Source organism: Tauraco erythrolophus, chromosome 4 (genome assembly GCF_009769465.1).
Source record: "Tauraco erythrolophus isolate bTauEry1 chromosome 4, bTauEry1.pri, whole genome shotgun sequence".
NCBI classification, from domain to species: Eukaryota; Metazoa; Chordata; class Aves; order Musophagiformes; family Musophagidae; genus Tauraco; species Tauraco erythrolophus.
The window spans coordinates 87,555,541-87,578,113 of record NC_141468.1 but is presented as its reverse complement, the minus strand read 5'-3'; the positions used below and the strand labels follow the sequence as shown (position 1 = coordinate 87,578,113).

Here is a 22,573-nt window from a genome sequence, read left to right as displayed (position 1 = left end):
AGTTAGTTACAGTTGGTTTTCCAGCAAGCTGCCAAGACTGTCCTCTGTGCTTGTGCGTGAGCATTTCCCAGCTGTAGCTTGCTGTAGTCCTTAATTTAAAGGATGGACAGAACTCAAAGGCCAAAGGAAAAAGAAATCCTGCTTGCTTAGCAGCTAAGTAGCCATTGAAAATTCCACGCATTTCACAGCAGAGAGGGCAGGAGCTGCCTGAGATCTGATGTATTCCTCTCACCACCTTGCCTCCATAACTCTTCCTCGTGGAGGAGAGATGGATTCATTTGCTTCCCAAGTCAATCAACAGAGTTCATGAGTCAGCCAAGGGAATGCTGAAAAGCAAGAGGGTATGCTCCTGCCCCCAGGAACTGATTACACTGCCTCTTAATTGTTCCCAGATTCTATTATCCCCGAAGAGACAGAGCAGCACCAGCCAGTTGTTGACAACATCCACTCCCTGCAGCCTACCTCATCAGGCATACAGAAATTTGCATTTTTGCAAACCACAGATCTGTTGAGACTACAACAGTTAGGTTATTAAAAAGAGAAAGTCAGGTCTTACAGACGTCTATCAGAAAAACCATCTGTCTTCCGAGTCAGAGCTGCAGATCCTACAGTTTTGAGTCTGTTGGCAATCACACAGTCAGAAAGCCAGCTGATACCAGGACGGTTCAGACCTATAACCAGCATCATCCTCCGCACATCGCTGATCCAGACAATTCCCTCTCTTCACATTCTCTACTGGTGCTCTTTTTTTTCCCCCATCCGTTCCCTCCTGTCCTCACCCCAACGAGGACACCCACAGATTCCTTTCACTCTTCCCCCGTTGTTAACTGGAGTATTTTGTTTTTCACACCGCCGCGCGGCCTTGCTTATTACTACTTCTTCCCCATCACCCGTGCAGAACGTTGACCCTCCCCAACAGTGCAGGTGTCAACGTGTGAAGAAGGAAATGCTACGTTTAGGACTGTAAAAACAACTCCAGGCCCGCCTCATTATTCCGACCCTTTATAATAGTTACTAAATGAGTAATCACATACATCTCCGTTACACTTCGCTGAGTACACGGGAGCGTGAGACCAGGAAGGAAAGACAGCTGCTCAATATTGATTTTTATCCCTTATTCTTTACGTATTCCTATGCCTAATTTGCTACACTGCTTCCAAGCCCGGCCACCAAATAAGCTATTAATCGCTTCATGGACCTTGTTCTGTGGTGGCCTCCACGTAGCATCTCAATCCAATAAGCATTAATTCTTTTCTCAACCTCTTTACGAGGTAATGATTTTTAATCTGATTTGACAAATGAGAAATTGGGGGGGGGGGGGGGAGAGAAAAGAAAAATAATGACCGACGCTAGCAAAATTCACCACTCCATTCAGGAAACCAGTGGCTGCATCTCTCTATTTGAGATGACTCCCTGACCCCAAAAAGAACCCCACAGTCTGTCCTGGCTTCACCTGTGCTCTTTCACGAGCTGTTCACAACAGCTCGTGAACAGTTGTGTTAGAGCTGGGGGGAAGCACATGTCCCAGGCTGCTTCGGAGGGAAGCACCAAGCCGGGTGAATGAAGATTTCTGCTGGGAAATGGGGGACAAGCGACTTACCCAGTTCAAATTCAATCAGTGCCTCTGCACCAGGGATGAATGCTGAGACTGAAGGTGCAACGCTACATCAGGATGTTTCTGCTGGGAAAACCTGCCCTTATTCCTCTATTCCTACAACTCTTCCACTCATCTGAGGGCTTCATTGTAAGCCAGACAGCCAAATTAATTTCAGTTAAAAAAAAAAAAATACACAACAAAACTGCCAAATTTAGCTTCTGAAACCTGGATCGTTTCTCCCTTCCTCATGCACCTTCATAAGCACGGCCCCACAAAGTGGAACAGTGGTGGATGAAAAGGGGTTGCAATCTCTTAGGATAGAAGAGTAGAAGGAGTGGAAAGCCAAGGGTCGCACACCTGCCTTGCCAGGGGCTAGACTGATGTGGTCCTACACCCTCATGTAGCCAAAAGACAGCCTTTCTTTTCCCACAGCAGCCTTCATCTCTCATGTCCTGCCCACCTTTAAACTTCTTCAGCAAACGAGGTGAGAAGCACACAGCTAACAGCTTCCTTTGGCGCACAGCCTCGGTTTACCCTCTCGGCACCATCTGCCCTACAGAGCCAGCGCTGCCATTCTCCCGTGGAAAATGCACGTGACCCCGTAATTAAAAACAATCATCATCTGCAGGTACAAGGCGATGCATTAAAGGTGGCACAGACAACTGTAAATCCATAATTCCCTGCCAAGTAATTGCATTTGTAATCACTTAGCACCAGTTTCAACACAGAAAACAATGATGCCCAATAAACCCCTCGCTTTCAAGGGGGTAGTTTGAAGCAGACGCCTTCTCTACCACCAGTACCGCTCCATCTCAAGCACAAACTACAACAGCAAGCAGAGAATATTGCTCTTTGAAGGCCTCACTGCAGGACAGGAACACTGAAAAGCATGCAGGAGCGGTCTCATTTTATGGGCAGCCTACCCAAAGGCAAGCAGTTTCAAGTGTGGTTTTTTTTTTTCTCCCCCCCGAGGTGATAGCTGGCTCTTCAACCAGTCACATTATGGTCAGCAGTTGGATTTTCATGGTATAGAATCATAGAATTTCTAGGTTGGAAAAGACCTTAGAGACTATCCAGTCCAACCGTCCCTAATCCCCCATTAAACCATGTCCCTAAACAGTTCATCCACCCTTACAGAATCATAGAATTTCTAGGGAATGCTATTGCTCTCTTAGAAGTTTGGGATTCTGCTTCTAGCTGGTGAAATTTTGCATATTTACAACAGCACTGAAGGTAAAGCATTATGAATATTCCTTAGGCATGCTGATGTTTTCATTATTAAAGCATGAGGGTGAAAAAAAAGAGGGTTAAGTTTGAGGTCTGGTCTGAGCTGGTGTACTCAGCTCCTCTCCATCATCCATGGAGGAAGAGAGACCTTCAGAGTGATTCATGCCAGTCCAAAATAGACTCCTCTCGTTTCTCAAAGATCAATTTCCTGCCACTGACAGTGATGATCAGTCTGACATGACAGCCCACTTTGAACTCTAAATTATTCTTGCCCTTTTTCTCATCCCCACCGCTTGTTCCAAACTCCTACACCATGGCACGGCTGCCACAACTGTTTGCCAGGCCACCTCATAAAATTAATCCAGGCAAAAAATAACTGGAGGGAAGGAGAGTTGAGGCATTTGGCTGTTTTTTTTTAATCCACTGGCCAGATCAGCTCCCTGACCTATTTGAGTATTGCCCTACAAAGAGTTGTGCTGGCACACCTGAGACAACGCTGCTGGGGATGCAGGGACTAGATAGTCACCTAGCTTTTGGGTAGGCAGAAGTAGAGGAAAGAAGCTAGATCTTAAAAAAACAAAGAAAAAAAAAAAACAACAACAAAAAAAACCACCCACAAAGGCTATCTGTTCTTAATAATAATAATAAAAAATAATCTTCCTGCCTGGTCTAAGGCATCTGTGGCAAGGCAACAGCTGCAACTTGGTGCGTTCCTTACCCACAGGTCCCATTTGGAGCACTTGCGTAACGACTCCTGAAGCACAGATTCAGTGCACAGGCAACAACCATTCCTCAAAGGCAAACTATTCCCTACAGAGGGAGAAAAAGAACTGGCAGTTTCCAAGCCCTTCTTATTACTAGTCCTAATTCAAGTGGATTGTTCAAGTGGATTTTCAAAAAACAAAAAAACCACCACCACCACCACAAAGTATGTCCCTGCCTCAAAGCTAAACTTCCTTGCTTGAATTTCAGCAAACAGTTTCAGACCACGCGTTGGTAAATGTTCTCTTAAAACAACTCTTGTGACAACTCTGCTCTTTTTTGGGAGGGAGGTAGGGAAAGGGAAAAGAACCAAGAAAAGCATTACGCGTTCTTCTGACCATGGTTAACCTGATCAACTGTTGGTTACAGCACCAATCCAAGCAGGAGGCTGGACTAGAGTCTTCCAGAGGTTCCTTCTGACAGTATGTTTTTGTGATTTTGCATTGGAGTTTCCTCATCAGTCTTTCCTGACTGAAATTGAGTCTTGGCTGGCTTTCCCTTCATAATGGTCTTCAGAGAACCTTTACACCCTCAAGGTCTCAGCCTACGTTTAGTATCACCCCTCTCTGTTCAGGTGTCTTCTTTCACTCTGTTCTCCAGGTATAACATAGCACAAAACCAGGCGCACACCATGAACAGTCAGGAAAAGCAACAAGCAAAGTTGCTTGTTGCTGGTGTCCCTACCCCACCCAGGGTAGGACACCAGTGCGGCAACACTCCACCTGTCATGACCAAAGGAATGTGATGAACAAGCATTTGGGGCTGGATGCATGTGTCTATATGAACGCTCAGAGGTGCACACGAAGGTGTGGTTGAGTGATGTTCAACACACCTTGGGCCTTTTGAAGCAAGGAGGTGGTATTAATGTACCCAGGCTAAAATTTACCTGTCTCCAAGCTGCAGCAGGTGCCATTCCCCATCCCGCTTCTTACTGCAACAGGGAAGAAGTAGAAAAAAAAAATCAGGGGAATCAGGATGGTTCCTTACTTCCCAACTATAGGAGAAAGGTCAGCAAAGGAGAGGATTCCTCCTCTTCGGTTTCAGAGAAGCAAACCACTCTTCTGGTGCCACAGGTCAGACCTCGGACACCCTTCCTATAGGGGGACGAACGGAGACGCTCGCTTGCCCTCTCTCTGGGTAGGAGTCTCAGACCACAAAGAAGAGGTTTTATCTGGCAGCTGGGTATCTGTTCTACGAGAGGGCTTTGCCCTAGACAATGTCAAGCATCTGCCTGTTAATGAAGAAACATCACAGAAGGAAACATCACCCAAGTGCATTTGTTCCTTTCCTTCTAAGGAACCCAGAAGCATCCCCATGCACTTCAGCATCTCCTCATCCCACCCCTGCCAAGCCACCAGGCTAGGCAAGAGTTCACACGCTATGTGAGAAATTCTGTGCGGTACACCCAGCTAACTCCTCAACATCCAGGGACATCCTCTTGGCTCAACTGTATATAACCCTAATTTTTTCAGGTGGCAGTGGGGAAATAAGCACTCAAAAAAAAAAAAAAAAAAAAGAGAAGATGGGCAACTCCAAAAAAAACAAAGAGAAGATGGGCAACTCCAAAAAAAACCAAAGAGAAGATGGGCAACTCCAAAAAAAAAAAAAAGAGAAGATGGGCAATTCCAAAAAAAACAAAGAGAAGATGGGCAACTCCAAAAAAAACAAGGGAAGATGGGCAACTCACAGAGTCCCTGCCATTTGTTTAGCTCAGACACAACTTCAAGCACTGCTGTAATTGTCTAGAAATCAAGCAAGTGGTTGATAGCACCAATTAACACCTTCCAGCATAACAATACCTTCATCTCATCTCTCCCCATTCTCTCACCAGCTTAACATATTGGCACCCTGAATGACTTCTCTGGCAGACAGCAGACCAACAGCAATCTGGAGGGGAGCGAGGAAGGAAGGGGTACCAGTGCCCTCGCATGAGAAGGTAGCACCTAGTACTAGCAGTTATAAAAATCTTATATTAGAATTAAAAAAACACAGGAGTTGACCTGAGACAGCCAAGAAGGTGAAACTAGTCTAGAGAAATATTTTTTCACTCGGATTGGAAACACTTTTTGTCGATAGCTACAAGCTGAGAAGATTTTTTTAGACTGACTTTTCACCTAAGAATACAGTGCCCTCTTCACGCAGTGGGGGGAAAAAAGCTGCATAAGCAATTTAATCAAACTGGGAGAGGGGCAGATTTAGGAAAAAAAAAATTTTTTTTTTTTTTCAGAATAAAGAAGCAATAAAGACAAATAAGTTCTTATGCTCGAGTTAACTCTTGAAGCTTCCCGTGTAAACTGAAGTTTGCAAGCTCACCCACGGGCAACAGTCTTGTTTCAAGACCATTTCGGTAGCGTAGAGTCTGGGTACCGCGTGGAGCAGCCAGCTTTTCTTAACAAACCGGGGATATCCCGAAGATAAAAAAACTCGGGTTTCAGGAGAGACTCTGCTTTCTGTGGCCACAGCATAAATCTGGAGTGCATCCATCTGAACCCGCTGGACTCGCTCCAAATTTACACCGCTGTGACTGAACGCAGCATTACGGCCTGGCAGGGAGAGGGAAGGGGCAAAAAGCTTCTATTTTACTAAATACACCCTTTTATTAAAGAAACGGGACTGTGGATGTGAGATTGCCAGGGTTTAAAGCAAAGCCAAGGTTGTGGGCAGGCAGCATCTATTAGATCAGCGGCTACAAACAGAAAAAGTTAGGAGCTTCTGGATCCAGAGCTGGGTTGGTGTGTCCCTCCCAACCAGGACTCGTGTTCCCATTTAAAAGAACCAAAAAAAAAATTTATCCTTGCCTGAAAAGAAGGCCAATGACCCTTCAGGATGACACTGCCCATCTACCTTAAGATGCAGCTGGAGGGAGAGCTGCAGCTTGGGTGCATTCCCAAGAGGCAGAAGCCTCAGGCTTTGCTCCTCACCAGGGCCCGGGAAAGACAAGGATCTGGGAGAGGAGCATGAATCCCAAACCTGCTGAGCCAGGACGCCTTCCACCCCAGCCCAAGGGCTTCCCCTCCAACATTGCAATGCTAATCTGACTTTGTAAACCCATAAATGAAAACAAAGAGGAGGACAGAAGAGGTAAAAAGCCTCCCTGAACTCCATCCCCAAGCCCAATCTCATTCAGGCTCTGTCCTACGGAGTCCCACAAGCTCCAGTATCAAAACTGCTGGCAGGCAGCATCTTTATGGTCAGATGCATTTAAATGGCCACTTCTACCACATGCTAGAATACCCTTTGTTTCAGAAATCTCCTCAGAAAATAGCTTTTTACTGCAGCAACAGACCAGGCACAGACCTGCCAGCCTTTACTTATGGCCCTTTTACAACAGGACACCATCAAATATTGATAACACTAAAACCACACCGGCTCTCGCAGCTGGGCTCAGTCTTGACCCTGCGTGTGCTGAATGTACACTTTCCCCTCCTCCTCCCAAACCCACGCTTTTAAGACCTAGTGTTTGCCCTCTTGCTCACAAAACGGAGGCAGCATCTTCCCAGAGACCCTGGCTGGGAGTTGCGAGGTAGGTATCAGAGCTCTGGGGCTGCCCCAGGTTGGCATGGGGTGTGTAGGTCAACTGGTGAGAACAGGTCTGATGGCTTCCCTTGGAAGGGGAGACGTGAAATCTCAGGGATCCTCAAGCTCACTGGCCCTTCTCTTTGCTTACTCTGCTCCTCTTCCGAACACTGTCAGCGTACCCACATCTGTAGAACGTCAACATACCCACATCTGTAGAGCGTCAACACCGGGGATCGTTTCTCACCAGCCAACCTCCCTATCAGAGGGAGCAGCAACCACCTAATTACTCTGAAAGCTGCCCTTTTGTTTCCCATCCTCCCCGTTTTCTTCTGTCTCCCGACCTGTTTTCGCAGGCGTTCGGGGCTGCCTGTCACGTGGAAGCCAGGTTTTAAAGATAAAAGCAGCAGCTCGGATATTTATCCCTCCGCTGAGGATTGGCTGACTCTGAGGGCACCGCTGATACCACCCATCTTCAGGGCAATGGAAGAAGACAGATCCAAAGAGGACAGATCCAGCAACGCGGACCTGGAATGGCAAGGGGAAAGCCATTCCACACGCTCTGAACGGAAAAGAGGCAATTCCTTACTGGGGGAGCTGAAGCCAGCTGTGGTTAACTTAGGCCAGAAGGTCTGAGGGCTCTTCTCTGCCAAGTTTAGTCTTGGATGACAGTGAAATGTGCTTAATTTGACAGTTTCATTTTAACATGTGTGGGCAAAATCTAGAAGGAGAAGGCGGCAGCAGCAAGGGAGCAGGGTTGGATCATTACAAGGGAGCTTTCCTGTTGCCTCAACCCAGTGCTTGGTCCTAAACACTGATATAAAGAATTTTAGATGCTGACTCTTCACCCTAGCAAGGAATTAATCAAACACAGTGTCCTCAACACGATAACTATATTCTCACAAGTTACAAAAATTAGCCTTTTGCTATGAATTTCAAAATCTGTGTCTTACCTCTAGCATTGCACAAGCTCAAAGCTTGGGCACAGCATTGGGGCCGGAAAATAGGGAAACTTTATCCTTATTACACTTTTCACTTTTTTTTTTTAAAATCTATAATAAGGGAAAGTTATGGCACTGATACAACTTCTGTGTCCTCTTCAAACGATAGAAAGTGCACTTGCATTCCCTTGAGCATGTGCAAATGCAGTTCCTCAAGCAGCCGCTGAAACAGTAGAGAGAAATAGATCAACAATGAGTTTACTAGAGGAATCCAGTCAAAGGCATGGATATGTCCGGGCTTCTTTGGGGCTGTGTGCCAGTGGGGATGGGGAAGAAGAACACTTGGAAGGTACATGAAAACATATTCTGCTCTCCACTTCACTGCTTCTCCTGAAGAACTGTGAAGTGCATCTTCGATAATCCTTTGCTCTTCTTCATCAGATGATATGAAGCCTGGTCTACAACACACATCGGGGCATCAACTCCCATAAGCCCAGTGCATTCTCCAGGCTATCTGGGGACAAGATTTGTTGATAAAGCATTGCAGACATACCAGTCGCCTACCAGGTAGGCCAAACGCCGACTAAACTGGAGAGTAACAGCGTGTCACCTTCTCCTCTCCAGGCTCTTGATAAGAAAGAACCACCTCGGTGGTCCAACACTGGCCGCTTGGCAATCATCGCCCCCTTTGGCTCATGGTCCCCACATTGGGGAAGCCGCCCTCTCCATTTCACGCAAGCGCACCCCAGGCACACAGGGCAGCAAAGGGTTAATTTAATTAGTTCTCTGTGTGCTCAAAGAATTACAGGCAACTTCATTTAATTATTAAGTAGCCAATCAGGTAATCTCTGTATCTGATTAGCGTGCTAATGAAATAATGTCTTCCAGTTCAAAGCTGTCATTCCAATCAGGAGCCGGCCCTTCAGCTAGAAGGAAAAGCTGGCCAGGTTTCCATGGGCTCAAGGCTTCGGATTTTGGAGAGGAGATGGGAGCAGGGAGCGGAAACCTTTCTGCCTTCCCTTCTTCTCATCATCTCCCCCTTCCAGATGGGTGGGCTCCGGAGAGGCTCCCTGATGCTCCAGGCGAGAGTCCTGTGTCACCACCACGGCACGTCCCTTCTCTCACGCTCCCCAGATGCCCGAGACGACTCCAGTTGACCAGAGCTTGGAGAACGTTCATTAGCGGATCACCTAGGCACTGCCAACTGAGAGATCCGCTAAATATGTGGGGCATGACTCTGCTATGGTCCACATGGGAGAGGAGTCGCACAGCAGAGCCATTATAGCACTAAGAGGAAGCCAGAAACCCTCCTCCCTCCCCCACGCCTGTGTCATATGCAGTTATTTCCAGCCTGGGGAAAAGCTGGAGGCGGCAGCTGTCACACGAGGAGAGGACTTGCCCCTTCCAAACAGGGATTTCAGGACTAAATGACCCATTACAATTAACACAGCTGCAAGAACTGGGACACTTCCACACAGCCCGAGAGGGGCTTCGGGACCAGGGAAGGAAAGGAGACAAGCAGAGGGTTGGGATCGGGCTTCCAAGACCCGGCGTGGAGTCTCTTGCCCCCTGCTTTTGAAGTATTAGCCCAGCTGTCCTCTTCCATCGCCACCTCCTCCATCGGCTCCTGACTCCCGCTACCGCTCCTGCTCAGACCCAGCTCGGAAACTCCCCTTTCCCAAAAAGCGTCACGGCTGCTTTTTTTTGTGCACGTGCTCATTTTTAACTCGCTAGCCCACGTTTATCAGAGGAGCTGCAGCAGGATGTGGTTCAGCACCACCCGACCGACCCATCCCGGCGTTTATCCGAGGAGCCCGGCAGATGCTGCCGCATCTGTACTTCTGCGCATCCTCTGCCACTGGTTTAAATGCCAACTCAGCTCCAATTGCCTTTGCACCACGGGGCCAGCATTCCCATTTCTGAGAGCTAGATTCACCTTCCCGGTGATACTTCCACTCTCCCAGCACGTTTTCCAGGAAAAGAGCAGAGCCTCCAGGATGCTCACACCAAACAGCACTAGTTTTGTTTAGGTCATCACGCTGAAAGCAAATACAAAGAGAATCCCAAGAGGAAGCAGAAAAATTGCAAGCAGTCCCCAGCTGGCCGGCCAGCCAGCTGGCTTTCTATGAGAACGCTGAAGTGTTGACACTTTTTGTTGACCTTTTTTTTCCCCCCCAAGCATATCCCATGAACAAGAAACAGCGCTACCGAGAGGGAAGACTTATCTCCCTCTCTTCTCTCTGCTGACCACAGCCATTCCAAATGAAGGAAACCGGTTAGATCGAGAAATTCAGACTTGGACAGCACTATGAAGCATCCACTAATAATCAATCCCTTCAGAGCAGCCTTTCTGCCAACTGGCTACGGACTAGGCAATAATTATAAACTGTAGTTATTCCTACAAGGAAAAACAACACATCATGTGACAGTCCACGTTCATCCTTTAATTCTGAAATCAGGCCCACTTACAGAAAAAAAGACAAGTCTTCCTAACTGCTCATCCTGAAAAAAAAAAAAAACCTGCCCTGAAACCCAAAGCCGGGTTCCTCCTTCCTCATGCTTCACTAGTCACAAAAAAACCCCATCAACCCAAAAGCGATCAAACCTGTGTCATTAAAGTTAACAGAAAACTCTAAAAAATGCCTAGAGGGGGAGTTTATTTGCTACCAAGATACTATTGCCAGCCCCGTGTGCCTGGCAGCCCACTGCCTCGGGAAGCCCACGCAGGAGAACCTGCCCCACCACTCATTAACCAGCACGCAGATGCAATTCGAGCCGGACTCAAGCGCAAGGACCGAATCGGCCACCTGGGACCCGCATTCCTTGACAGCTCCGCCGTGCACATTCCAGTCCCTTCATCCCCCCCCCCCCCCCCGCCCTGAAACCAGGTCAGGGAAGCACAGAGTGACCTGATCTCCACCTCTGATAGCACCCAGCTCTGTCCCATCCCCTCTTGCCACCCCTTGCCACGGTCAGGCCACATGCACTGCCTTCCTCCCCGCTGCGCGGAGCGAGGGTATGGATACCCATCCGCACACGTGAAGGGACTCCCTTCTCAACTCCACGGCTATTTACGGATCAGCCACCATCCAAAACTTCCCAAAATGATAAAGTCCGGGCGTTTGGCAGGTCAGACGCTTACTACAGTGAGTAGTTTGTTCCGCCGAGGGACTCGTAACACCCTCCCGAATTACACGTTGCCCTTTACAGGACGCCGCAGCAGCTGGAATTGGCTCCCTTCTCACATTCCTTAATAAGCACTTCCATCAGAGAGCGGGGTGGATGCCGGGCATCAGCTGCAGTTAATCACAACTGAGCGCTGGGCTCCCTGTCCCCACGCTCAGCAGCACTATCTGAGGTCTAAGAATATCCAGCACCACCTGCCCTCCTGGGGCAGGGGGAGTCAAGTGGTTCGAGCTCCCAGGCATTACAGGTCTCCCTGTTACGGGAGACTTTCACTCTGCCTCCCCCCCCCCAAGCAGCAGCCTTCAGTGGGGCCCCCCGATAGCTGGTTGAGATCCTACAGATCATGGAAAGATAATCCATCGCACTACTAATGCACTACCGCAGCTGTCCATGGAGAAAATCCCCTTTCAACCAAAAAAAAAAAAAAAACAAACCACCACCACAACCCCTTTGATCCTCTCCAACACACAATTATCTTAGGGGCAAAACAGTCTTCTGTGCCTCGGCACCTTGTATCGGGCTGAAAGAAAGGAACTCGAGACTGCTGTTCCCAGTTTATCCTACACGGCTGCCCTGTCCCACAAGGAAGCGGCTCAGGCTTCTCCAGCACAGCCAAGCAAATCCTGATGGGTAGATTCCTGCATTGCTGGGTGACCAGAACCTAAGGAAGCTTTTTGGGGGACGACAGTTTGTAAAAAAAAAATAAAAATCAAAAAGGCCTGAATTTTTTAAGAAAGATAATAAAATTCTGCACTACTTTATTTTTGCCCAAGACCGTCAGCTACAGTGAAGTTCAACTGATCCCAATCGCCTGTTCCCATTGGAGTTTGGAAGGAACAATTTAAAGGGTCACCATCAACTTCCATTTAAACTTTTTAACATCAACTTAAAGAAGGAAAAAGACATATAGCAAGCTTCGATATAGTACCCAAAACCCTTTTACAGAGGCTGACGAGGGTCCTTCCCCCCTTGCTGCATGACCTCTCGTTACCTGCACAGTCTCACTCCACCTGCTACCCAGGGCTGCAGCACCATAAGTGTTTCTTCCAGCAGAAGGGTCAGCTATAAAAAGCCCTTCCCCTGCCCGCTGCCCGTTTCCATGCCACTGCCTCCATCGCACTGGCACAACCCTTTCGTGGGGCTGCGGAGGGAGCCGGCTGCGGGAACTGCTCCTGGTTAGATGCAGCTCACTTCAAGGAAAAAAATAAAAAAAAAAAAAGTGTGGTTTTTAATCCGGGTGAGCAGTTTTACTGCCATCCGTGACGGGTGGCAGGAGCTGCCGTGGGAAGGCAGCTCGAGAATTGATGTCCTCTGGTTCTACCAGACATCGCTCATGAGTCCACATCTAACACGCAGGGAAAACGGCCACGTGATGTCAAACCCTCCAGTGAAGACCACAAAAATAGGAAAGAAAAACCAAAAAAGTCACTCCTCTAACATCCTGAAATCCTATTCATTTCAGAGGTACTCACGACTGCTCTTGACACAAGGATTTTTAGAAAACTCATCTCAAAATCCCAACGAAGCGCTACTCCTTGTGCACATTTCTCCATCAACCAGCCATTAATAAGTCTCCAATACTTGGCTGACTCAACCAAACGCAAGAGGAGTGCTGGACACACAGTTTCTATAAAGAGTGGTCCCCATGCTTGGCCCCCACAACCATCCCAAACGTGTTTACACACCGACGCGCACACGCGTCCCGGGATCTGCGTGGGACAACACATGATCTTTGGGAGAGGAGGATGCAGAATAGAGGAGAAGTAAAGAGAAGCGCTGCAAAACGTCAGACGTGGGGATGTGAAGGGCTGCCATCCTCCATCTTCAGACCCGGAACCCTTCCGAAACCAGGACTCGCTTTTACTCGCAAGTGCAACGGAGTTTCCAGTTGAAAACGCATTTCGCTTTTACGGAGCGCCCTTAACGTGACTTATTAAGGTGCCACGAAGCATCCTGTGTGTTGGGGCAGTAAGGGTTGGGCCTCAGCAAGGTCTTAAAATACCACAGTGGAAAGCACCAAAGGGGTCTTGCTCGCTGAGGTCTTTTTTCCTTATTTATTTTCCAGTGTTGGAGCCTTCCCAGCACACCAGAAGAGGGAGCCTTTGGCTCCTCTCCCATGCTCATCATTTGTTTTATATTAGCAACAATGACAAACTCTGTTAAGAGTCAAGCTCTTTAAGTCAACTCTCACCCTTCGCCTCCTAAAACAAACAAAAAAAACCCAAGCAAGAGAAAAAAAAAAAACCCACAAAACACCACAACCCTCTTTGCCTTGTGTTATAGATATATAAATGTTTTTGCTGCCACACAACTCCCCGTGCACAGAGCTCACCAGAAAGGAGGAAACTACCTCTGCCTTCCAACCCTTCGGCCGTGCAAAGCTCCGGCCCCTTTACAGCAGGCTCAGCTGGAGAGAAAGAGCCAGAGAATTAACGGCTTTACCAACAAGGAGGAAAAAAGACCCTCCAGAGCTCCTTTTACATCCCCCAACCCCAGCAACCAGAACTAAACCAAGGCTAGAGTTTCAAGAGCCACAGCCGACCGACCCAGCTGCTGGCGGCTGCCAGAAACACAAGGTCCCTCTGCCACTGTAGGACTGCAACCCCCCAAAAGCCCACGAAGGACCTGGCCAGCAGCTGGGCTGGCACCAGCGAAGGGGCAGACCACAAAGTCAGAAGCAAAGAGCTCAAAAGGGAGCGAGCTGATCCTTCTGAGGGGTCAGCAGCCCCCAAAACCAAAGTTCTGGGTTTCACTGCTCCCACATCAGTGCCCACGTCCTCCTTCCCGCTGAGCTGAACACACCAGCTTGGCCATGCTGATGGAAAAACCAACAGAGACACCACCACCACCACCATTCCCATCACCCTGCTGCTGAACTGAGCTACGTTAAGGTAGGGAAGGGATGAACCAGTGTAAGTACATCCCGGGTGAAGAGCTGGCACCGCTTAAACCAGACCAGTCCCAAAACTCCGTTAAACTGGTGGCCTGGCCCAGGGCGGAGGTGGCCCGAGGACCATTGTACCCCTCACGTTTCAGATTCTTCGGTATTAACTTTACACATTGTCTTCTCCAGCCCGCGCTCAGCAGCCCTCGCTTGGATACTACCAGCAGCTCTGTTTTTCAGTGGGAAGTCGGTGTTTTAGCTAGGCATTTATGGGATAGAAAGAGTTCATCAAGCAGTCGAGCCAGCTTTGAAAGGAGTTGCCACCTTGGGCAGCGAGGCCACCTCGCACCAAAGTAAAGCCCTTGGCTGCCATTAGCTTGTCAAGTTATTCCCCCGTCCTCGGTAAAGGTGGATGTCAAATTCCATCCCCCTCCCAAAAAAAAACATCAGAAAAATGCGTGTTCTGGCAGGAGCAAACCCAGGGCCACTTTTCCCCATCAGCTGTTTGCTGTGCCTCACACAAAAGGCCCCAAACCCCTCCTAACTGCAGGAGCCCTCCACCTAACAGACCCCGCTCTCGGGGCCCTCCTCCCCAGGAACTGGGGGAGAACTGGGGCACAATAGGAAGGAGCCCGGCTAAAGGGAATAGATCTGTTAAATTAACACATTTTCTGTCAACCAAATCAGCTGCCCCTAGTGCCATTGTTGGTGAAACAATGGAGACCCCAGGAATGGGCACCCATTAAAAGGAACAAGGCTGCTGAAAGGATACACTCGGAGGCACAGCCTTGTGTGTTTAACAGGATTCTCTACTGTAAGGAAGGAGGAATCACTAGGCTGCATTGTTCCCACCACCACAGCAGATGCTGTTGCTTCTGGTAACAAGAAGAGGGGGAAATAAAAAAAAAAAAAAATAATTTTCATCCTTGCCTCCAATATGGTTTACGCTATGAACTTTTAATTCAGGAACTTTTAACGCCCTGGCTGTTGTCATTTCTGCCTCTAGCCCTTTTCTTGAGGAAATTTTTGCCTGAAAGAAGTCTATGAAAGCATCCATTGCCATTACAAAAGTTAATTCTTCGCCCTTCATGCAGGCACTTAACAGATGCCAGGGGCAGAATGGCACAGCTCTGCCGGCATTATTCGAGGGGAGAGAAAGACCGCAGTTAAGCAGGTCTACATAGAAAGCTGTAACACTTTAAAGGTGTTGCTTTTAGCTGGTTTGGTTAGAGCAAATTCCAAAAGGAACAAACTTGAGGCCTGATTTAGATGCTCTCTGCAGAGGTTTGCATCCGCTCCGCACAGGTTTGTGGTAGTCGAGTCTTTGTAAATAAAACAAACTGCCAAGTCATATTTAAGCCATTACACGAAACCTTATTTTTTTTTTCTTCCCCTAGCAGGTAAACACCAGATTACCTTAAATCAGCTCTTAAACAAGTTCAGCTTAAACCATTCAACTCCTGGGCGCACAAACACTTGGGCCAACACCACGCGTGATTTTTGGCGGTCTGCGCTAGCAGAAAAGGCAATGCCCTCCAACTGCTGACACCACAGAAAATCTGTAATATCAGCCCCCGCGTACTCCATCCAGACCTCCAAAATTCTTACTACGTTCCTCTTTTTCTGCCTTCGACTGCTACAGTCATTCCTCAGCTCCCCTTCACCTAACTCAGATCCATTCAGAATGTTGCTGTCAAAATAACCTTCCTCATCCATTGTTCGGATACCCTTTGGCTGCCTGCAGTCACTTCTCGTTTCTTTTCAGAGGCTTAAGATAATGTTTTAACTCACATATCAGCCTCCCGAACTACCTATTCCTCTTTTTTTTTTTTTTTTTTATCCGATTACACTAGTCTCATTATATAAAACGTAAACACTTGTTAAAAAGTTTAAGATCTACGGTTGGGAGAGATGTGACTCGCATTTGAAATGGAAACTGATATAATGCTTTCCAATTTGCAGACCACTTGAAACAACAGCTCCGAGAAGTATCTCTCTGTCTCGCCCTCCATCAATCTCAATGAACTCTAGAGCCCGATACTGACGTGTAGAGTGTTAACGATTCTATTATGAACAGAACAACTACGGCAGCAAAAGCTAAGGCCAGCAAAAAGTAAGAACTGCTGCTGGAACAGACGTGGGGAGAGGGATGAGGCACTGTCAAAGCAACTAAACTAAACCAAACAGTGGATGGGACAGGTAGAAAGAGCAATGCAAACACTAACCCTCCATTGCATTCTTGTTTTTTTAAAAAAAAAATTTGATTTTTGAACAACAAATACCCCGCCTGAACCCTCTACTCCGATGAAGCCGATGCTGCCCCGGGGAACCAGAGCCATCACAGAGTGACTTTTGGCATTTCACCAGAATTCACACAGCCATCCATATACAGATCTCCCCACGCAACGGAGTTGGCGCTTTTTCTTTTCAATATATTTGAAATCCACCGTTTTTTTCCAACCTTGTCTACTTGCTGTACAGCCCTTGCCTACTGCCAACGGGCAAATGGCAAGAGGGACGGATGCCCTAATGCCTGAACTATTCTACTGAAAAGGCATTGAAACTAACTCACATTTACCCTCTGTGAGTAGAGCTGACCTACACGAATTCGCTGACATTTCGGTCAGATCACTGCACTTCCTTGTCACATTTATCTTCATTAGATTCTAAATTCTTCTGCTCAGAAACTACCTGGCCATCTCTGCTACGGTACAACACGAAGAGGCATCAGCAGATGCTGTAGATGCTACTGCAATGTAAAGAACGACGCAGCACCAGACCAGAATGGCTATAGAAGGCCGAAGGCTTTAGCACTCAGGTACTGTCCCGTGCTGCCTGTGTGATAAACCCTACACAAACCACTTACAGAACAGGCACGTTACGTCGTTTCGGCGTCACGGATCACGAGGGACCCATCCGGAGGGCACAGAGGGTGCCCACAGAGAAATTCAGCAGTACCTAACATCACAGGACAGCGGAGGTTCAAAGCACACCGGGCCATCCTGTCCTCACTAGGAAAACCACATTTTTCAAAGTACTGGAATTCTAACACACCCGCAGTTTAACACATTCAAAAATATTTTTTTGCTTTTAAAGCTCTGTCTGGTTTGCGCAGGCAGAAGAAACCCTGCTCTTTGCTCCCCCCTTCACACGGCCGCAGCGCAGCTCTTCCTCTCTCCACACTCTTCCTCCTCCTGGGGGACCCACGGGAGCAGTGGCAGCCGCTGGCTTGCAACAGCCACGCAATATTCCTGGCAGAAAGAGCCTGTCCAAGACCCGACACGGCAGATACCCCACCACGGGAGGAAAAAGGTGGGCAAGGGCAGCGGTGCCCTGTCTGCGGGTGGGAGGAACGTACCTCAGGGCAGAGCCAGAGCCCGAAGCGCTCCGAAGGGGCAAGAGGCGAGGAAAAGCATCTTAAAGCCGTAGTGAAGTTCACAGCAGAGGCAATTTGCCCAAAGGTGCTTTTAAAAACCGCAGGCAAAGATTTATGTTTTCCTCGTGTCGTGTGGCTTTCCCCCCCCCCTTTTCCAAATAAACGAAGTTACCAACAATGTTATGATTATTTTCAAGCACCTTCTCAAAAGTCATCTCCCCTCGACCTACGCGGGGCACAAGTTCCTAAATGTTTTAGCCCACAGCTCCCGGGAGCACATGCCAAAGAGCTGGGTGGCCGCGCCACCCTGGCTCCCGTCCAGGGGTTTTGAGTTGTGCTGAAATACGGTTGAAAAAAACGTTAAAACGCTCGTTCTCCTAATATTTTCAACGCCAACAATCCCTGCAGCTGCCAGGAGGGATATTTCAGTGGCAGAGGGGAGGGCACACGGCCAGGAGACACGCTGTCACGAGAGGTGTTCCACATTGAAGTCCGGTCTCAAATAGGGAAACAAATCACTCCCTATCATCGCCTGCACTAACTCGCCTCCGGAAAGCATCCTTTCTGTCCATCAAGGCGAGGGCTACTGAAAAAAAAAAATGATGGACCCCATATAGACAGCCCTTCTCCCGCTGGAGCGCTGCTAGGGGAGGTAAGGCCGAACCCACTGGACGTGGATTTTTACAAACCACCCAGAAAGAAGCCACAACAACCAAACCAACACTTCTGATGTGGCAGCAAAGTTTTGTACAGCAGATGGCCGACGAGGCGGCCATTTAAAAGGAGGAGGGAGGGGGGAAAATAAAAAAAAAAAACCCCACACACAAAACCCCACCAAGCAACCCACCCCAGAAGGCAGAAGTGCTGTCTGCCATCCTCAGAGATCCACGGAAAAACACGGCGTGATGCCAAACGTGTCCCCGAGCGCTCGCTCCTGGCCCACTGAACTTTTGACCCGCTGGCGGTGGCTGAACCCCTCCTGAGCCCACGGCCGGGCGATGCTGCGGCCGAGGTTTGAAAAGAGGAGCCCTGTGCCTCGTCAGGCGCCTGCATCTGCTGGAACCAGCATGGGGGCCGGCTGTGCCCACCCCCTCCCTGAACAATGCCCAGGGCCCGGCCTGATGGATGCGCTTCTTTCTTTCGCTTTTGGACACCCCTTTTCTCCGGAGCCTCTGGCTACGCACACTGGTCCAGCAGAAAGAAAACAAAACATCTGCTTCCTAGGTTTCTGACATCCAGCTGTTGACAGCAGCCCAGCAGCTGGAAGCTTCACCTTTCTTTTGGGCCAATAAGTGGAGGGTGAAAGGTTTGCATTTAAAAAGATTAAAAATAAGAATAATAAAAATAATTTTAGAAAAAGGAGCTCCATGCTGCCTCCCTGTACTAAAGCCCCAAAACTTCTTAAATACCATCAGCAAATCTGTTTGGCATGGGAGGGATGGGTCCAGATGGCCCATCATTATTACAGAGCCTTCCAGCTAGCTAGGGGTAAACCCATCAGGGGAAAAAAAAAAAAAAAAAAAAAAAATCAGTGAAGGGGGGAGGAAAACAAACCCAAAAGATAACTACAGTTTAAAAAACAAACAAACAAAAAAAAACCCAAAAAAACACACCAAAACACCCAAAACAGTGAAAAGTCAGTTTTTTTCTGCTTGGAGACTGCAAAGACTAGCAGTGAAGCTCTAACCTCGCCCTCTCCTAAAATCAGGGGGAGGGAGAGAGCAAGGGATATTTGTGACAAGTTTTGTTTAAAACTTTCACTATTTGTAACAATGTTGTGAAAGTTTAGCACCGAACTCCCTGCTGGAGATACACTGCTATCAGAAAAAAGAGGAGGGGGAAAAAAAAGGCACCGAGCCGGATTTAACTGGAGAGGAGAGCTCAGCCCTCTTAGCAAAAGGAGAATATCCTCCAAGAAGAGCTGGCTGCATCCCAGCTAAGGCCATCCACAGTCGGACAGGCGTTGGCCATGAAGCTCAAAAAGAGTTTGGGGAGGCTGAGACGCCCCGAGGTGCGCCGCCCCAGCTCTCCGCTTCGGCTTCCACACACCCAACAAACAGGTTTCAGCCAAACCACCTGTTCTACACCACATCCAAACGCACCGGGGCACTCACCCCTGGCTTACCCACCGGGGACAGTAACTTTGGAGGGAAGGGTAACTTCTCAAACCGCTCACGCTCCGCCACAAGCGCATCTCCCCGCAACAACCAAAGACGAAGCAAGAAAACGCCACTCGTAGATGAGCATCGGTTTCTGATGGCTGGCTCGGGTTTTATTTCCCCCTATTATTTGCCTCAAGTCCTAGCGTTTTCCAAAATCCCTAGAAGAACGGCCACCTCCGCTTCATTCGGGCACCCCTGAAACTCAAAGCCCATCTCGGAGGCGACAGTGAGATGTCCAGAACGGGCGCTGACATTCCCAGGTCTGGTAGCAAAGTGGGGAGGGAGCCTTCTTCACGCAGCTGAAGAAAGTACAAACCAAAAATCACACAGAGTGGTACTCTTAAGAGAAAAAGTCCAAGTCCCATCACTTCCGCACCATCAACTGTTTGGGTGAGCTCTTTGTGCAAAGCGCCGTTCCCAGATATCCCCGAAACCGGTGCTGAGAACTGCGACAGCCGCCCCAGGCAAGGGGTGACAAGATGGTGAGCTCCAAGGAGCAGCAAGTTTCGAAACCCTCTGCGCTGGGCTGCTCACACCGTGCCAGGGAAGGTCTACCCTGCGTGCCCGAAGACGCCGAGTCCTGACAGCTGCATCCGTCCTCTGGCAGCATCCCCAACGGAACCGAGATTTCCAGTGTCCTCATCCTTGAAAAACCCAGTTCTGCCAAAGCACCACGGGGCCACCCACACGCGCAGAGCTTTTTGGCGACCCTTTCGGTGGGCTGCTTCTGCTCCGCAACACCCCCGGCACCAACCCGCACCGCATCCTCCTCATCCAGGGGGCATGCCCCCCAAAAAAGCAAGTTCATTTGTTCCCAGTAACCTCAGCTCCTCCACCCTAAGCGTGCTCCGGGAACCAAAGGGGAGCTCGCATTTAGTTCATTTGTGAAGCAAGCCAGATGCTAATTGCCTCCAAAGGTGAAAGGCTACTGCCTTGGCCCTTTTATCATTGTAAATTCAGGTTCCTTCAAGACTTTGCGCTGCTGGGCCCGGAGATCCTCCCCCCCCTTTAATGGTTTGGCATCAATAGGAGGGGGAGGGGAGTTCCCTTTCGCAAGAAGTTGCATCATTGAGAGACCTTATCCCCTTTCAAGATTTCGCACCGCATAAGGGATTCCCCCTCTTCAGAAATTCACATCCTGCTCGAGGAGTTTTGCTCTTTAGGGCTTCGCGCATCCCATTGAACTTTTAAGCATCTTTGGAATTCGCATTCACGGGGCAATTACTGTCTTTAAAAAACACACGCCACCACGTTATTCACCCGGTTTATTGCCAACGCGCTGGCAAGAATAGCTTTTCACGGCAAGCACAAAAGATTTCTTACCAGGACGCACTTTGTTTGCAACATTTGTAGCCGGAGCACAAAATATTTACGGAACATTAGCCACGCGCACGAAAATAATAATTTAAAAAAAAAAAAAAAAAAAAAAGCACAACACCAAACGAACCCCCAACAAACAAACAACCAAACACACAAGAAAGTTACAGAGGAAAACGGGGAAAAAGGTACGAAAGCCGAGAGTTTTCCCTGCGCGGGGGGCAGGGGCGGCGGGGAAGGCACCGTCGGTGCCCCGGAGGCTCCGCGGAGCCGCACAATGAGCGGCGCGGTGCCTCGCGGAGCCGCCCGGCCTCGCCGGGGCTTGCTGGGATGCGGGAGAAAGGCTGCACCTCCCGCCGCCCGGGCTCGGCGGAGACCCTCCGCGCCCCCCCACCCCGCAGCGGCACCGGCCAGGTGCGGACCTCCCCCCCCATCACCCCAACAAAAGGGACTAACTTGGGCACAGGCTGAGCGGGGTGCGGACCCCTCCCCAACAACAGCCGCGGGTACTCCCGGGGGAGGTGAGGTGGGGGGTTACCGGGCCGGGCCCGCCTCCCGCCGCCACCATTTTGGGCACGGGGGACCCACCGCCGGCTCCGTGCCGAGCACCCCCCCCCTCCCCACACCCACCCCCAACCTTTGTGTGCGGACACCGGCCCGGCGGAACAATGCGGCCCGGCGGCGGCCGGCCCCGCTCCACCCGGCGGCTGCCCCCGTCGTGCGCCCCGCTGGGTGCGGAGCCGGTGTTGGGGGGGGTCCCGGGGGGTCCCGCCCGCCACCGCCCACCGGCGCCCCGGGACGGGCGCGCCGAAAGTTTGCGAGCGCGCCTGGCAGGGACGGCGGGGAAGTTGCTGCGTTTTGCCGCAAGCGCAGCGGGAGCCCCCCGGGCTGCACCGAGCGGCTCACCGGGGGTGGGGGTGCCCCCGCTTCGCCCCAGCGCCAGCCGGCGAGGGGCACGGAGCGCGGCATGCGGGACCCGCCGGGCAACGGGAGCGCGGCGGCGCGGAAACAGCCCGCAGGCTGCGGCGCGACCGACGGGGCGCGCACCGCGCGGGGGCCGGCGGCCGCGGGGCTCTCACCTCGATCTCGAAGTCGGGCAGGCGGAAGGCGGTACGGAAGAGGGAACAGAAGTGCGCGATGGCCGGGACTTCCCACCAGGAGCGGAGCTCGTCCAGCGCCACCGCCGCCTCGGGGCCGCCGGTGCCGGCCACGCCGCCGCCGCCGCCGCCACCGCCGCAGCCGCCGTCCTCCTCCGGGCACATCTCCCGCGGCTGCCTGCCCTGCCCGCCGCTCGCTCGCTGCCTCACTCCGCGGGCGGCTGCGCGCCGCCGCCGCCGCCGCCGCCGCTCGGCGCCCCGGCTCCGCCCGCCCCCCGGCGCCACGCCGCTCAGCGGCCGCCCCCCGGCGGCCCCGCGCTGCCCCCTCGCTGCCGCCCGCGCACGGGGCGGCTCGGTGCTGGCGCGGGGGCGTCAGGGCCGGCGGGGGCGCTGCTGCTGCTGCTGCTGCTGCTGTTGCCGCCGCCGCCGCTGCGTCCCCTGCCGCGGGCGGCCGTCGCTGCGCGGGCCCATCCTCCTCCTCCTCTTCCTCCTCGTCCGCCGCCGCCCG

The 22,573-nt window shown here is 50.5% G+C and overlaps 1 protein-coding gene across 1 annotated transcript in view; it reads right to left on the bottom strand.

Annotated features, from left to right (window-relative positions):
- CECR2 (CECR2 histone acetyl-lysine reader) overlaps positions 1-22,230 on the bottom strand; it is a 92,852-nt gene extending 70,622 nt beyond the window's left edge. Inside the window, exon 1 of the mRNA XM_086610683.1 lies at positions 22,048-22,230. Coding sequence (XP_086466809.1) covers positions 22,048-22,230 — 183 coding nt within the window. The remainder of the gene's footprint in view (positions 1-22,047) is intronic.
- Positions 22,231-22,573: the final 343 nt, after the last annotated feature.